This window comes from Canis lupus, chromosome 1 (genome assembly GCF_048164855.1).
Source record: "Canis lupus baileyi chromosome 1, mCanLup2.hap1, whole genome shotgun sequence".
NCBI classification, from domain to species: Eukaryota; Metazoa; Chordata; class Mammalia; order Carnivora; family Canidae; genus Canis; species Canis lupus.
In genome coordinates, this window is record NC_132838.1 from 93,283,976 (window position 1) to 93,302,046 (window position 18,071).

The 18,071-nt window shown below is 44.1% G+C and overlaps 1 protein-coding gene across 30 annotated transcripts in view; it reads right to left on the bottom strand.

Moving 5' to 3' along the window:
• GLIS3 (GLIS family zinc finger 3) overlaps positions 1-18,071 on the bottom strand; it is a 552,705-nt gene that overhangs the window by 41,029 nt on the left and 493,605 nt on the right. For all 30 annotated transcript variants that reach the window (XM_072840247.1, XM_072840236.1, XM_072840221.1 and 27 more), the window contains one exon: positions 4,730-4,898. In XM_072840247.1, coding sequence (XP_072696348.1) covers positions 4,730-4,898 — 169 coding nt within the window. The remainder of the gene's footprint in view (positions 1-4,729; positions 4,899-18,071) is intronic.

The following is an 18,071-nucleotide window of genomic DNA, read 5'->3' on the forward strand; positions in this document are numbered from 1 at the left end:
CAAGTCAGTGAGCAGGCTGGTTTGACAAGAGTTGGAGAACAGTAAAGAATCTCAAGGAAGTTAAATAGAAAACAGTTGCTATCCTTAACCCTTCAGTATCCAGAAAAGCTGCAACATGCTTCCAGTGCTAAATTAGAAAATGCTATCAGTGAAGACCAGCTCTGGTTACCCAAAGGCACAGAAAGACTGTACACATGCATGCATGTGCACACACACACACACACACACACACACACACACAATCCTAGAATCCTAGCAATGTCACATCTGATATGGATAAAAACAGTTTCCCAATACTTGATACAGACTCCAGAAACTAACATTCCTTTTTAGTGAAGGTTTTTTGACTGCTTTCTCAGAAACGATAGTCCCTAACATTCTCTGCTGTGGATTCCTGTCCCAGATTGTGTATGTCTTGAGAAGGCTACATCCAGTCCCTGTTTTCAGCGTCCTGTGGCTCAGAGATGGGTCTCCTGGAAGCCCTTCACAAATCACTGCAGGTGGCCAATCCACAAGCTCCCTGAGCTCTGTCGCATATACTCCAGAGCACAGCATGTCTGTGGACTTCTATGGGATGGAGAGAGGCTGCTGATGCGTTCTTGGACAAGGTGAGCAACATAGATCCAGTGGACTTTTCTTGGGACTGTAAGATTTCTCCATTTCAAAAAGGGATTCATGTCAGTATGTTTGTTTTTTCTGCTCTAACAGACATACTATGAAACCCAATGAACTGACATTTCCAAAGATGCTGGGTTCCTATTATGGGAAGCCACTGTCATAAAGTACCGCTGGCTCATTCAACATGACACAGTAAAACACTACTTCCCATAATAAGTTTAAATCAACATTAGGTGATGTGGTGGTACTACATAAATCATTGAAACGATGTGTCATTCAGATAATATTTCAAAATAAAAATGGAGCCTCATCAAGTTGAGAGAACTTGCATTTACTTGATTTTATGATGGCAAAGATCAAAAAACCTGATGCTAACTGGATAGATGTGGTGGACCTTTCCTGACTTCTGACAGTGACTCAGCCCATTTTATTAACAAGCTAAAGCCAAGTAAATGATGAATCAGTGCTCACAAAGCAGGAAAAAATGCGTTTCCCACTAAAAATCGCAAAGTGTGATAAACCTATTTCCGTTAAGAAAACTGCTGGAGTTTTTACTGGGGGATTTCCCAGGCAAACAGAGGCAAAGATATATAAACCAAAAGCGGAAGGTAAGCACATTTCCTCGTAGTGTTTTTATGCTGCACACTAATGCAAACACAGTGCATAATTCAAAGCTGTTTCATGTCACCCTCCTCCCCAAACCTGATCGGAAGAGATAACCCTCCATCTCCTTGCCCAGTCCAGTTGGCCTGGCAAAGGAATGAGCCACATATCCACTGGGAAGAGGAGAGCACAAGGCAGAGCCACAGGTGTAAGAAGGTCTGCTTCATCACCCAGCCATATAAAGTACTGTTACCTTCTTCCCCTGCCTCTCCTTTTTACCTTCCATGATGACATTATCAACCACTGTCATTACTTAACAACCCCCCGGCTTCTAAACCTCAATCTCCCAGCCATGCCAAGCTTGCCTGTCTTCACACTATGCCACATGCTGGGTGCCTCACCTGCTATGGTTCACTTAATCTTAATTCCCGATGGGGTGCAAACAGAGGTTCAAAAGAGTGAAGGAGTACCACATTCCCTATGTGGTGCTCTTGATGAGAAGGAATGTGTCTGCTGAAGAGGAAAAGAGCAGGTGAGTCCCAACTCTGGAGCATTCTGCAAAATAAATGTCCTGAGTCTTCAGAAATCGTCAATGTCATGAAAGACGATGATGATGATGATGGTAACTTTTTAAAAACTGGGGAACTTCATTAGATTCAAGAAGATTAACAAGAAATGAGAACTGTGATCTTATTAAATCGTGGATCAAAAGAAAGGATAGAAAAAAAAACTGGCTATAAAGAACGTTATTTATACAATCGAGGAAATTTCAGTATTGACTGCATGTTAGATAATGCTTATTGATGTTAAATTTCCAGAGCGAGATAATTACATTGTGATTATGCAGGAGGATGTCCTTCTTAGGAGATCTTTCCCGAAGTAATTAGGGTTAAAGCTCAGTGATATTCACAACTCTCTCTCAGAGGGTTTGAAGACAATAGGCAAACAGGCAAACAAAGGATCTCTCAAGTCAGAGAAAGAAAGAGACGAGAGACAGAAAGAAGGCTGCAAAATATCAACAGTGGGTGAATGTGGATGCAGGGTGTATAGGTGTTCACTGGACTATTCTTGTAGTTGTTTTATTTTTATTTTTTTTTTCTTGTAGTTGTTTTATATGTTACAAGCTTTCAAAAGAGGAAATTGAAAAAAAATAAAATTATAAACTAATATGAAATGTTAAAAACAAACAAAGAAACCCAAGCAGCAGGAGCACCTAAGCGACACATTAAAACAATCAGCCACCTTTGGAGGTGGGCTTCAAACATCAGGTGTTTGGTTGTTGTTAACTCCAGTCAGGGCTAAAATCTTTTTTCTATCTTTCTTGTTTTAGAAGCTGTGTGCAGAAAGAAGACACACAGATTGCTTGTCTCTTGTATTCTTGTAAGCAGAATATTGATAAGAAGATGGGACGAAGAAGAGGACTCAAGTGATGGTTTCTTAGCTTCATGACCTTGTGGAGTATGATTCTTGGCCAGGCAGAAGAAAATGAGAGGATGAGGAACCCATGGCTAATATCACTTAAGACCCAACTGGAAAGTTAACAAAATGCTGAAGAGAATAAGCTCATCTTAACCTTTAGAAATACATCAGATACCTGGCAGGACTGTCCATCCCCAGTGTCCATGAACTTAAGAGATGGTTACTACCTGCACGGCTCTGTCAGCAGCCTGGGTGGGGAGGCTGGGAGCTGTTTGCACTTGACTACATAGCAGAACAGTTAAGAGAAGTCTAACATCTTCTGATCCATATATCTGATTGACTATTAGACACATCCACACGGACATTTTACAGCCACCTAAAACTCCAACCCTAAAGTCCATTTATTACCTATTCTTCCTCTCCCACTCCTCCCCCTACTAGAAAAACACTCCCTTCTCCTGTGTTAATGACATACCTTTCCATTTGTACCTAGAGGTGTAACTCACAGGTGAATTTGGCCCTTCCTTTTTATTCCATTTATGTATAATTAGCAATTCTCATAAATAATGGCCCTTGAATAAAATCTCCATCCTTACCACTTCACCTTAATTCAAGTCCTCATACTACTCATAAGGACTCCTACAATAACCTCTTTCTTATTTTCCCTACCTCCTGTCCCTGTTCCCAACCTCAATGACTCTGCCACCTTGTCACCTGAGTTCCTTCATTATAATGACAATCTGATGAGTCTCTCCTCATAAATGGGCTATAATGGTTCTTCACTTTTAGTAAGAGGTAAACCCCTTGGCATGAAATGTATGGTTCTACACAGGCCAGCCCACTCTGACCTGACTTCATCAGTCCTGTCTGCTCTGGATGATGTCCCCTGAACTTACTGGGACCTTATAAGTAAGGTGTGTGTGTCCTTGTCCCTCTCATGTCTTATATGTGTTCCTCTGGTGAGCCTTGATGCTGCTCCCCATTTATCCATTAAGAAAGTCTTAATCTTCCTTCTAAATCTAGATAACGCTTTCTTCCCCTCCCTCCCTGAGACAGAATTAGGGACGTTCTCTCTTGGCTCCTGTGGCATCTTGATTATGATTACATCATTTATCCAAATAGAATTACTATACTTTGTTTATGTGTCTTTCCTCACCCACTAAATCCTAAGGGCAGCATCATGTTTTAACAATCTCGGCATCTACAGCATCCGGAACAGTGTCCAACCCAGAGTACTTGATAGATTTATTAAATGAACAGATATATTAGTAATAAGTGAAAAGTAGGAATAAATAAAAAATATATATTGGTTTATATTAAATTTAAAAACACATATTTAAAAACTCACAGGCCAGGCCAACTCCAATGAAACCACAGATTACTGGTTGAAAATTCAAGATTGAAAAACTTTCACTTCTGCTGCCCATTCAACCCATTATTTTGTCCTGAGACTCTAGGATTGCTCAGGGCTCCCCACAGGGACTTTATTCCTCTGTGGGTGTCTGGTACAAGCCCTACAGTCAGTTCAAGCCTGCTGACACGTGGGGAGGATAATAAAGGGAGCCATGTGCTGTCCACCGCACTAGAAGGTTGGGCAGTCCAAAGACAGACTGAAATGTCAAAATTTAAAACTTTTCTCCCCAAAACTCTTTATGAGAGTGGTATCAACAGAGAGCACTCAGTGAACAGCCCCTTGCTGGTCTCCCCTACAAAATCCTGAATCCTTTGATGCTATACTCTCAAGCTAATGTTAATCTATGAGTGGAGGGCACCATCTTGCATCTGGAGAGCTTTTCCACCTGTGGGGACACTGCTGAGTCCCTGATACAGACTGAGGGAAGGTGGAGAAGATGCACATTCGGATGCATTTTCCCAGCAGACGCTTTAGCTGGTGACCCTACCCCACACACACACACCTCCATATCCCACAGAAACTAAAACAGATCCTGGGATATTTGATACACATGCTCTGCACGTGCACTTTCAATATTTCACCTTTGGATCCCTCGACCCACCGATGGATTATTAATAAAATTCAGCAGTGTCAAAGAACTTCTGGGCCTGTTAGAAGGGAGACAGATGGCCTTACCTCTCGGCTCCTGCATCCACAGCTGTGAGTGGAGGTAGCTGGGAGACAGGGGTGTGAGGGCTCCCCTGCACATTCTGTCCCGGAGAAGGGTGACCGACAGTATGTGGGGGTGGCACGGCCCCAGCAGCTGTTCCGCTTCGGCTTGAGTGATTGCTGGAGAAGATGGAAGCTGGAATCAAGGAGAACAAGCATCAAACCACATGTGCTTTACACACTGAAGGCTGCTAGAGAGCATGGCTTAGGGGCTCATTTGTCCTTCTCTCGGTGGCTTTCAGGGAACAGTGCTTTCTTTACTGGATATACACAGCTTTTGATTTCAGGGGGAACAGGATCCCTGGCTAACATACCTTTCCCACTACTCACTCCTACTGTGCTCAGGTTTGGCTCATTCCCTGTCTGGACACTGAACAAGTAGTCAATCCTGTAATGTCTGCCTCTGGGCAAAGGTCTCTGTACAAGCACTGTTCCGTCACAGAGGACAAGAGGTAAGAGAATATTTGGTCTGCTGACCCCAAGGGGCAGAACACAGGCCGTGTGCCTCTTCTTGTGGCTGCAGCGAGTCTCCGCAGGTCAGGCTGGCTCTCTCTCTGTCACCCCTAAATCGGGGTAAGGAGGTTCTCCTGGTCCTAAGCACAAGGGCAGGATCGGATACCCTCTTAACCTCAGAGTCTAACTGAACCCAGGCATTTCCCTGATGGTGTGATAGATGGACACTTAGTCTCCATCAGCGAGGAGTCCATGCCCGGCACCACAAAACATGAAAAGGGGCTTCAAACACAGCTCCAGAACCCCCCCGCACCCAGGCCTCGACTTGTCTATTACGACACAGAGACTGAGTTACAGCCTCATTCGGAGGGGCAGCCTAGCCTTTGAGAACTGTACGTGACACGTGACCTCAAACTTAAATATGTGCCCATTTAGATCAGCTAATTGGTACGATGTCACAAAAGAGACGAGGCTTGTCACTTTTAGAGTATCACTATCAGAGAGGCTCTCAGTGTCTGGGACCTACTCAGCAGACATCTCATTATGCTGCAATCATACCAGCATCATTACGCTGACTCTCTTCAACTTCCTTCTCTACACAAAGCTGTGCTGAGCTTTATACCCATCTCTGCTCTTTCTGAACTTACTCTACTGATGTCAAAGAATAAATGGTTCTAAAAAAATAAAAAATAAAAGAAATCAGGTTCAGGATTAAGAAGCAGCAGCCACAAAATCAAAGCGATGTGAAGGTTTAAAAGTTCAGGGAGCGCTACTTTTAGACCAGTACCACTTTCCTCCAACCTCTCCGGGAGAGAATGAACACCCCAGATGACCCAGCCCCCAAAAGCTTAATCCAATGGAATGAGAGTTCAAGTACTTAAAGGAACATGTGAGGAAGCGGAATTACCATCTTCCCGCTCAAAAGCGACTGACAAGGGTGTGATCTGATGTGAAAGGTTTATTTCTGGTAAGTCAGCACTGTGTCAGGTTAACTCTTGTCCTCAGAAGCCTGCATCCTCCACAGCCCTCCAAGACCCGAAAAGGTAGGAAGACTAGAAAGTGCTTACTCGCTCAAAAAGGCACTGCAGGGCTCCGGTTGTGTGGCAGCCTCCAGAAAAGTTGCACGTTTGCAAACTCGCTAGAGTCACCTTATGAATCACTACCCTCATTTACGCTCTGCTCGCTCAGGCAACCACAATTCTGCTTGTATTCCAAATAATAATTTTACCCAGGGGAGAAGGCTGTTTGGATTGACTGTGGCAATAGTTTCAATGCTGGTGTTTGTCAGCATGGAGCTTGATGTTTTATACACTATTCCAAAAACTAATGGAATAATAAGAGGTCACAGAGACACTGTGGAAACACAGCTATTTTTTTTTTTTTCCTGCTGGAGTGTAGCAATGTGAACTCTCCTATTTATTCTGTCACAGTTGCTGAATATGCCCATCACTCACTATCCCCTGGAGGTGGTTTTGTATGTATGTGTAACATGTTCATCACAAGGGATGCAGCCCCTGCCGTTTCCAACCCCGTGGGCAACAGGGACTCTTGGGGTGTGCGCTCTATGCTCTATGCTATGGTTCAATAGAAAATGTGGTGCTTCCCAGCAGTCTCCATTAGCTCTATCAGCTACATTTTTGCATAAGCCACAAAGAAATAATGGGTTGGGAAATTTGGTATTGTTTGCAGCCTGCTACACACTGAAAGGTAGTCCTCATAAGGGCCTCTCCCTCTCCCATTTAACAGCCAGGACCAACTGTGTGTCCATCTATCCATTCATCCATCCACCTGTCCTCCAACCATTATTTTTTAATCCAGTATTTATTAAGTACTTACCACATGCTAGCCCCTCTACTGCATGAGGGTCCCTGCCCTTGAGGAGACTACAGTTTAGTGAGGGGAACAGGCTCCAGACGTCAATTTACCAAAATACTGAGACCTGCTGGTAGACATCATCAAGTGGTGTTCTAACTGCTTCAACATACTGTCTTATCCATTGCCCTAAACTGTGCCCTAAGCTCTGGCCAAATCAGACAATTGGTCACACCTCAACCACATCATGGCAACTGATGCTACTGTGCTTTTGACTGTAACATCTTCTACCTTCCTCTACTTATTTTAATACTTTTGCTCTGTATGCAGTCACCTGTGTTCCTCTGATTGCTCTCTCAGTAGCCAACTATTCCACACATATCTATGGAGTACGTATGGTGTGGCAGACACTGAGTGAAGTCCTGGGATAGACTAGGGAAGAAGACACCCTTGGAGCCTACTATCTCCAATGGCATCATTCATGTTTGTTCAAGTAAATAAGGATGAACACAGTCTAAATGTCAGTGGAGTCCATATTGGGCTCAATGGGTAGGTAGGACAAGAACAGAAAGAAACATTTATCTACCAAATCCTGTTTTTATTGGTCAGGAGGAAGGTTGCCTTACCTAGGGTGTTACTTTTCTCAGGTAAATAGGCATGTGTATACCAGAGTGGCTAAAGTTCTCATAGATGTCCAACACCATTGGCTGCATTGGAGCAGCCTAGAGACAGAAAGCCAGATATTCATGGTACATTTGAGGGGAGGTGCTTCCAAGTTACATTTGGTACAAATGGTTACCATAGCAATGGCTGCCTGTAGGACTAGGTGGTGAAGAACGTATGAGGTGGGGCTTGAGGTGTACGATACAGGGCCGAGGGTCTCAGAAACCTGCCCTCCAGCTGTGCTAAGGTCAAGGGCTGACTGACCAACAGTCAAACACATCAACAGCACTTTCTTCCACTGCTAAAGCTGGGGAATGGTACTGAAACAGGCAGCGACCCTTTGCCTGGGACCCCAGGAGAATAAGAAAGGGAATGTGTTGGGTGCAATTTAAAGTCTGAATTTGTAAAGTCTACAGTATAGTTTCTTACTTCGGTTGTAAGAAATAACCTGTGTGCAAAACAAAGCCCAAAATGACTGGCGTTATTTCCTAACAGATGGGTTGAGAAGTGTCAGACAAAAATCTCTCCTGGTGACATAATCTAGCAGAAGCTGATAGTTCAGTGTCTATGAATGGCACTTTACATGTAGTCCTGGGCAAGACCATTGCTTGGAGCCACTATAATAACCAAGATTTAGAGGAAATACAAACAGAGCATGGCTTCACAACATTCATCCAACCCCATTTCACATACCCTTCCGAGATAATGGACAAAACTCTGGGATGAGAGAACTTGGGCTTTGCAGGATTGCTCTTGGCTTATACCTGAGACCCACATTTCTCAGGGATTGCTCCTGTGGCACAGGAAATACTCTCCTATTTACACTGACTTTTAGGAAAGTTCCACCTGTATCAGTCATACATCCAGGATTCCATCTTAGTGTAGTTTAAGAATATTCATTCATTCATTCATTCATTCATTCATTCATCCAAACACAATTTTCCAGTCCTTGCCTTCTATGAGGCTGGTGCTGGTCCCTCTTAATGTTTGAAGTTGAATATCTGCTGGCTTCACACTGAGTGCCCAACACAATACATGTTTCCTGACAAACACTTGAGCTTTGCCAACTTTAACCTCCAGAAGAAAACCTCCACATTAGAGTGCAATGGTCAGGTCATTCACAAAAGGAAACATTTCATTCCATACACACTCAACCAAAGGGGCATGCTACGAGACCTGTCAGTCAAAGTACAAGGAAAAGAACTGATCCCTCTAGAACCAGAGCAATATTAACAAAATTGTTGTGATCAAATCAAATGGTGCATGCAGGCTGCCCATGGGGGTGGCCTTCATTGTCTGGTGTCACCTCTTGGGTGAGTGCCTCATTCAAGGCTAGAAGAGAGCTTCTAGGTGCCCCCCAGATGGCACTGATGACTGGCAGTGAAAACAAGTGGTTAGGCATGGCAGTAGAACATACTGGAAATTCTTAGTGCTTTTGTGATTAAGGGATGGTGGACTCCCCAAGGAAATAAAAGCCTGGTCCTGAGCTGGATTTGTGAGCCTTGCCTTCAGCAGAGAAGCAGGAGCTGGCCTCTCTGCCACTTTGGGTTTTTTCTCTGGAGCACAGCTTACCACAGTTCCCCCACTAGTCTCCTGCGGACAGAGGCTCGAGGAACTCAGCTGGGCTTCATAATTCTAACAAAGCAGCATATGTTGATCTATGTACTCCCCAGAGGCCATCTCGCCAGCTATTGGGACCAGGGCATTCTAGGCTTGAGCCTTTAACTAGCTCAGGTTAATCTGGGTTAATAAACAGCGCTCTCTCTGTCCAAATGAAAACAATCAATCTATATTTCTGTGGATATAGACAGGGCACCCCCGGGGATACTTTAGCTGTCATGTATTCACTACGTGAATGGAGGCAGGCAAGGAGTGTTCCCGTAGTGAGGCCTACTTATTTCAGGCCCTTTCCCAAGGCCAGAGAAGGCTACCATGGGCACTCCTTGGCTGTGTTCTTATCATTTTAGAGGAAAGGGAGGAGGACCTCCCTCGTCAGGTGAGGTATATTAAAATAGCCAATTGGAGGGCATATTCCTGTACAAAGCAGTATGGGCACTTAGAGTCCTGTTTTTCAGGCTTTACCTTGCAAACAGATCACCAGGGACAAGTACTGATTCTGATTCACTAGGTCTTAGGGGCAGGGAGTGCTGAGGTTCTGAACTTCTATCAAACTTCCCCAAGTCCTCTGGGATGCTGAGGTTGCTGATCTGAGGATCTAGCAGGAGAAGCTAGATCATCTCAGCTGTGTTTCGTCTCCCTGCTGCTCTAGACCTCTGAACCAAGTTAACATTTATTGAGTACTTCGCAAACCTTTCCACGGTTTACTGATGAGGAATTTGAGGCTTCACTGAGTTCCTGATGAGAGTACCTGGCCTAGGGCACGTGGTTGGTAAGTAGTGGAGCTGGAATCCAAGCCCAGGAAGATGGATTTCAGATCACATGTGCCTAACCAGAAGGCTACACTGCCTCTCAGACACAGGATAGATTCAAGAGAAGGCCTTAAGAGTGTTGATACTGCACCCTCCATTTGCAAAGACTGGAGTCACTAGGCATTCCCCCCTCACACGCACAATGCACATGGCTCCAGCTGCAGCCACCAAAATACTGGTTAGAATGCCAAAAGTACATTCCCATTTCTGTTTCTGCCCATTCTAAAAGCACTGAAGTGACCTCAGCATGGCTGAGAGAAATTTTCCAGCTCTGAAAATTAACTCAGGCAACAAGTTAACTAAATTATTTGGTTTGGAAAACAAACAGCTGGGAGGAAATGTGCTTTTTTCCCAAATAAAGATTTCAGATGCTTGTCAGGGACATATTGATCTACTGGCAGGAAAGAAGGAAGGCAGGGATGGATTATTCATGAGCAATCAGATATATGCACCTGTTACTACAAGTGACTACGATGTGGTGGGCTGAAAGGTCACCACCTCAGTCAATCATGCACAGAGCACAGATCCACCGTGTAGATCTGTTGTGTCTGAGCTTGCGCTGTAAACGTGCACTTGGGGTCATTTATGATTCCTTAAGAAGCCATTGCCATTGTAGTGGGCCTGCTCTTACAGGAAAGGGGGAAGGAGAGTTACCCATGGACTGGGGATTCACTTACAGTGAGTGCTAGGATAATGCTGGGACCCTGAGAAATGGCAGGTAACGCTCTTAGTAGCTGGTGCGCAAGGGGATCTATGGGCTGACCAGTCATCTCTCTGGCAGTACTTCTGGGTCTGGGCACAGAGGGTTCGGTGAAGCAATGGAACTGAGTTACACTTGGCTTTCACAGAGATAACTGGAAAGAATTTTATTTCCCTGTGAATGGGAATGATGAGGTCAACCTTGTGTCTGCCTCCCACTCCATGCCCCCGTGTCCCCCAGGAGAGATCTGAACCTGGAAAAGAGTCAAGAAATAGCTGAACTGCAATGGGAATGATAACTGCTCTGGCCTCACTGGAAATTGGACACTGGAGAGAGAGACAGTGTCAGGTGGTCATTCAGTGAACAAAGCGTGCACAATAGGAGTCAGATGGATGTGAGTTTGAATCTGAGCTTTACCAATTACCAGCAATGCATCTGGGGCAAATCACTTGGCTTCAGCTTAGTTTCCTCATCTTAAATAATGAGAATACCTCACAGTATGACGAGGAGGATCATATAATTTATAAAAACACTTAGCACGGTGCCTGAACCACGTTTTAGTGCTAGAGAAACCACAGTCATTATTCTTTGCTTATTTGTTTTATTATAATTATTCCTATCAACAGGATAGAAAACAAAGGTATATGTTGCTCCAAAATTGTCAGTCTCCCATCAATTATAGCCTCTGACCTAGAGATGTTTATAAACTGTGGACTGGGGAAGCAAAAAGAGTATATACATCACGCTCTCTGATAATAAGCATCGCTGGTTCAATTCTTCTAATGCAGGTTGCTATGAAGTGTTGAGGGTCTGTGATAGAATCCTCGCAGAGTTAAAATGTTGTCCTTTATTTTACATGGCAGGGAAGGGGGGGGATACACACCTCTGAGTTACAACCCATACAGCGTTTCAGTTTAAAAAACAACAAAGTCATTTTCATGCACGACTACGCTTCGTTAAGGAGTGAAAACGGGCTGTTACTAGAATGTCAACACAATTGTCCCTCTTGAAGCTCAGTTTATCTTGAAGTATTTTTACATTTTCAGCACTTCGCTTTATTTGTTTCTCCAAGAGCATAAAGATGCAGCCGTGGTTAATTTTCAGAATTCAAAAAACACTTCCCTGAAGGATGTGGCCAACACTGGGGGGTGACGGGAGATTTGCTCCCCAAAAGTGAAAATCTGGGCCCCAACACTTTCTGTGGTTCTTTGTGTTTCACCATGGAACAATTTAATTGCACCCTAGCTCAGTGGAATATGCTTTCAGGACCCAAATTCAGGAACCAGGCAGAAGTGTCCAGTGGGGAGAAAGCCCCATCCCCTGGAAGCATAGAGATGCTGCAATTACTCCTGGCCTGGTCGCCCCTGGGTACAAGGGCTCTGTTCCCTTTCTCTACCTTTCCAGGATCCTGTGGGCATCCCCCCTTACCCGCACCCCTCCCTGCATCCCCCCTCACCCCTGTTCCTGCACCCCCTGCCCCCTCCCTGCATACCCCCTTCTCTGTCCCTGCACCCCCCCTCCCTGCATCTCCCTCTTCCCTGCCCCCCAGGCCTCCCTCCCATCAGGGGCAGCATTCCACATTCTAGCTAGCATTAGGAAAGGGAGGGGCTTCTGAAGGGTTCCCAGAGTCATCCTTCTAATCTTTCTCTCCTCCTGGAGGCATGAATAATTTTAATATTGCCAATCCCTAAAATTCTATTCTTCCTGCCTTTTTTTCCTCTCCCTCTTTGCAGTGTGGATTATCCAGAAGTACTGATAAGAGGATAATGAAACAATCCCTTCTCAACCGGCTCGGGTGGCTGTCAGAATAAAATGACACCATCCGTACATCCTTGACATGCTACCCCAAGCTAATTGATGGCAAACAATGGTAACTGTCACCTGTGCCCTAAGACAAAGCAAACATACTCGTGTCACCTGATGGGAGAGCTACCTGGCAACCGATGAACAAATGTGTTAGAAAGACGTTCTATTAAGGTAAGAGAGGGTACATCTCTGAAGAACATGCCTATTAACTTTGAGCTTAAGAGCACTGCTGTTCACTGGGGAACAGAAATAAATAAGGTAAAATGAGAATTTATTGATGTCTGGACAGTTACATGAATATTCAGGTTCTCTTACAAATAGATATTCCCACATGAGCTCCAAACTTCCATGTAGGCTGCCCAATTACATTTCCACATCATGCAGCTGGATTTACAGCCAGGGAAGAAGTTATTAGTATTTGGAAGAAGCCACATGCTTGCATGCTTTTCTGGAATACACTATGATACAACTAGCAGATAATGGCTGATGTCATCCACGTAGATGCCAAAGGTTAGCATCAAACATTCTGAAATACCAGGTGTAATTAACTGCCTGTAGGAAAAAGCCCCTGAAACATTTGCATTTCAGAATAAAGATATTTTGTTACAAGTAGAATGGCATCATCTGGAAGCTCTCTCAACTTCTCTGGGGCCAAGAATTCAGGCAGCCCCTCTCCGGTCTTTCCAGACAATGCATGACTTATCTCACCTCAAATCTCATACCTTATTTTTTCTTCCCTTCACCTCCTAACCCACTTATTCACTCACAGTTGGTTCCAAAGCAAGTCAGTAAAATAATACGAACAAAGTGTCCCTTGTCGGAAACCGAGTACTACCACTGTGTGTTGCATTATCCCCCATTCTGAACAGGGTAGGAGAGCAGAAAGATGAATGATGGTGCAGGGATGGACAACCATTCCTGGAAGTTCTTATAGAAATGTACCTCATCCCCATTTTTGGAATAAAGTCTGATTTGGCCACAAAAACCAGTTTTAGTAAAAATACTGGGTTCTCTGGATCACCATATTCATCCGTTAGCTACTTCCTACCTGTATACCGGTGATTGGTGATTACAAAAGACGTTTCCTCCCTTTCAGATGCTACCAAGACAACCCCACCTGCTCTACTTCCATGTGATTTCTTCTTCTTCTTTTTTTTTTCTTTTAAGTAGGCTCCTCGCCCAACATGGGGCTTGAACTCATGACTGAGGGATGGAGAGCTTCATGCTCTACCCACTGAGCCAACCAGGTGACCCTGCCATGCGATTTCTGAAATCATTTCACAGAGAAGCCTTCTTGGCAACAAATTTGGAACCCATAGAGCCAATCCAAATTTAATGCAATATTCTTCTAGCCAACTCAACAGCTGACTTACCAACTCTGAGCTCTCTCAAGAGACCTCTCCCTTTTCCCTTGCTGAGTAAAATGGAGTCACAATAGCCCTTTTGGGGAATTGTGCTATAGCGGGAAACCAAAGTCTGCAGTGACCTCTAACTCTGAGCAAAGCTGCACAGATGGTGAAGGCGGTCTTGTGACTCCAGAGAATCCCCTTCCCCTCTTTCTATATTTTCCTCACAAAGTGGATGCTTTTCCTACTCTGCCTTCAGGTGCTCAGTGTTACTTCCTACTTTCCTCTCAGGAAGACAGACTCTGATAAGTCATTCACATGTTATCACAAATCATGCCTATTTATAACCTTTCTTAAGGAGTTCGAAAGATTTTCTCTACCTGTGAGATTGAAGGTTCGTCCTTCTGTTATATGAATTTCAAGCATCCTTATTGTTGGGTAGAAAGTATATTTTAGCATTTCCTTCCTAAGCTCAATCTTTTAAAATTTTCCTTTTCTTCTGGGCATTAATGTGTTTGTCTGCAAGAAGCCCAAATCTTAGAAAACATAATCTTTGATATACAAGGATTTAAGCCTCTTCTCTTTTTAGGAAAATATAGACCTTAGTAGAATTAAACTGTGACTGCTCTCTGTGCTATCCCTGTCAGTCCTGGGCTCATCATAACCAGAACTAAGTCCTGCCAGTTTTCTGGCAGCTTCTTCCTAAGGGGCAACCATATCAATGAGGGCTTATCTCCCACCATGGCACAACGCTGCCTCTGGGGACACCTGCTTACAATGTGAAGACTTCAACAGTGGTAATTCCAGTTGAGAGTCACTACATTTGGACTTCCATCAATTACGTGAGAGAGGACAAGAGTGGTGGGCCACAGGCAGTGTAAGTGGTCTGGATCCCTTCAACTGAAATAGCTCTGCTGTGGCCTGTCTCAAATACTAGGCCTCATAAAAATCTTTGTGAACCCATGGGCTAGAAGACTACTGAGGTATTTGCTAAATCTAAAAACCCATGGTGACCAAAGAACCTATATGTATTGGCAGACTTGTATTTTTTTTTAAGATTTTTTTTTTTTTTTTTGGATTAGGGGCAAAAGGAGAGGAGAGGCAGAATCTCAAGCAGAATCCCTGCCTAGCACGGAGCCCGACACAGGGCTCAATCCCAAACCCCAAGATCATGACCCGAGCCGAAATCAAGAATTGGATGCTCAACTGACTGAGCCGCCCAGGCATCCCTGTATTGCCAGACTGTTAAAACAAAATGTTATCAAACACATGGAAGCTACAAGCTTCCTTGGTTTCACCTTGTAGTTAATCAATGTCCCAGATATAGGTAAAAAGCAGCAGTTGGCAAACCTGTTCTGTAAAGGGCCAGAAACTAAATATTTTAGGCATTGCTAGCAAGAGGCAATGTCCTCAATTCTTTGAGCCACTGTTCTCACCTAAAAGCTAACAGTCTTTTTTACATTTTACATGTAAAAATCTTAAGAACATCCTTTGTTCTCAGGCCATGCAAAAACAAGAGGCAGGCAGGCCACATGCAGCCCATGGTTTAATAAGTTATCTGTTACAAGTGAACTACTAAGAACCATCTATGGAAATACGGAGCCATCTATGGACTATGGAAATATTTCTGAGTTGTAGAAACTACATTTGAGGTAAGCAAAGAGTCAAGAATAGTTTTCTAGACACCTTAGAGTATATTTTGAGATAAATCTTATAACCTGGAGAGCCTACCTATGAGATGATGTCAGGAGGGAAAGGCTATGCCCCAACAGGGCCAACACGGTGAGGGTGTAAACTGTGTTGGCTGAGGCCATGAATCCTACTTTTCTCCCTTCCTCTCCCTACCTCATCCTTATCAATTCTCTGCTGACTAAACTCTTTTTTCACCCAAACACCTTGGCACTCTGTATGACCAGCATGTGTGTACTCCTCCTCTTCATGGCAACAATAACAAACTGTAAATCTAAGTTACAGATCTGAAAATGGGTCTTAGAATAGGGGAGTTCTGAGTTTGCATCTTTGACTTGAATGTTTCTCAGAAGGAACAGTTCATTTCAGGATAGTGATTTTTGACCTCGAAGGGTCAGCACCCAGCACTAAAATGAATGGCAAGAAGGGGTTCCAGGATCCATCACAAACATGGACTTGGTAATTGGGGTAATTCTCTAAACATTTAAGCAAAGAGTAAAGAACAGAGAAAGGAGCACTGACTGAGCATCTGCCAGTTGCAAACTCTTTTGTGTGACCTCCCTTAATTCCCCTATCAGTCTTCAAGTGCCGCTATTCTCCCCACCGATTTATAAAGGAAGACAAATAACCTCCCCAGAGTGGAGAGCCAGGACTGGAGCTCAGATCTAGCTCCACGTCCTTCCTGTCATTGCACACTATCTCTAAAAAGCAAAAACAAACAGAAAACATGCTAGTTTTGAATTTAAAAAACCACTCCTTATAAGACACAGTTTGACATTGTGATTTTAGGGGCACTACCACCCCCTAAAGGTGATGGGCTTCTGATTCCAATTTGTTTTTCTTTAGAGACCTACAGGACATTCCCTTGACTTAAAAATGCTAGATGAACTACTAATATGCTGACCAAATACCCCATTCGTTCAGGCTTCCATAATTTCCCTATTTCTTAAATGAGCATGATGGATAATTTTAGGCACCTGTTCCCTCTCTGCTTCACAAAACTGTTCCATACATTTTCCTAGTATTTGGATAAAAGCAACAACTATAACCAATAGATGATGAACACTTGCTAAGTGCTAAGGACTATCGCAAGCGCTCTATGTCATTTAATCCAGCAACTGGCCTCAGTGAGAGAGAAATGAAATTGAGTTGGAGAAGCAGCAACAATCCCACTTATTAATGTTCCACTTGGGCACAGACTGGCTACACTGATGGTCAGAGGTATTGTATAAAACACAGCCACCCCCCCCCCCAAAAAAAACAAAAACAAAAAAACAAACCACAGCCAATAATATAAACTTAGGAAAGAGAATACTAAATATTGCCCATCCTTATGTTTGTACAGGTATGACCCCAAACTGCTTCAGTAATTCACAACTATGGACCTTAGATCATTACTTTACGAACCATACCACATCTTCAAGGGCAGCTGACACATTACAGTTTTTCAGAAAAGGAGACAAACATCCCCGTGGGTCAGTCTGAGGAGCAAGTTCCTATGCGCGCTGATCAGAGTTTTCCTTTTCTCTGCATAGTGAACAGACAGTTCACTTTCTGCAGCCCCCCTCCCCATCCAGAAGGTAGAAATAGAGCTTTCATAGAATCCCCAGGGGATGGCTGCAGTGAAGATTATAAATCCACAATCCCTTGGAGTGTGAGTAGGTGTTAACAGAGCTGCTGCACAGAGCAGAAGCCAGACATGAGCAGCTAGCCTCACTGAGAGAGACCAGGGCTGGAGATGAAGAGTAAGCCAAGGAAGCAATTAGAAATAGCAGAGCCGGGATCCCTGGGTGGTGCAGCGGTTTGGCGCCTGCCTTTGGCCCAGGGCGTGATCCTGGAGACCCAGGATCGAATCCCACATCAGGCTCCCGGTGCATGAAGCCTGCTTCTCCCTCTGCCTGTGTCTCTGCCTCTCTCTCTCTCTGTGACTATCATAAATAAATAAAAATTAAAAAAAAAAAAAAAAGAAATAGCAGAGCCTCGACACTTACTAGGAAAACCAAGTTAAGATGCTAAGGAGGGGGGCATCTGGGTGGCTCAGTCGGTGAAGCATCTGCCTTTGGCTCAGCTTATGATCTCAGGGTCCTGGGATGGAGCCCCACATCAGGATTCCTGCTCAGTGCAGAGTCTGCTTCTCCCTCTCCCTCTACTGCTCCCCCTGCCTGTGCTCTAGCTCGCTTGCTCTCTCTCAAATAAATAAAAATCTTAAAAAGAAAAAAGATGCTGAGGAGAAAGCTGAACTTGTGTAGAGCCAGTACCAGCTGTTAGGGTGGCCTTGATGCTGTGAGCCATGGCCAGGGCACCTGACGGGGCAGACCGCTCTCTGGTGGTACCAAGGAAGATATAATAAAAGCCAGTCTTCGATCACATGGACCAAGTCATCTCCACAACATCCTCTTTATTCAGTGCCT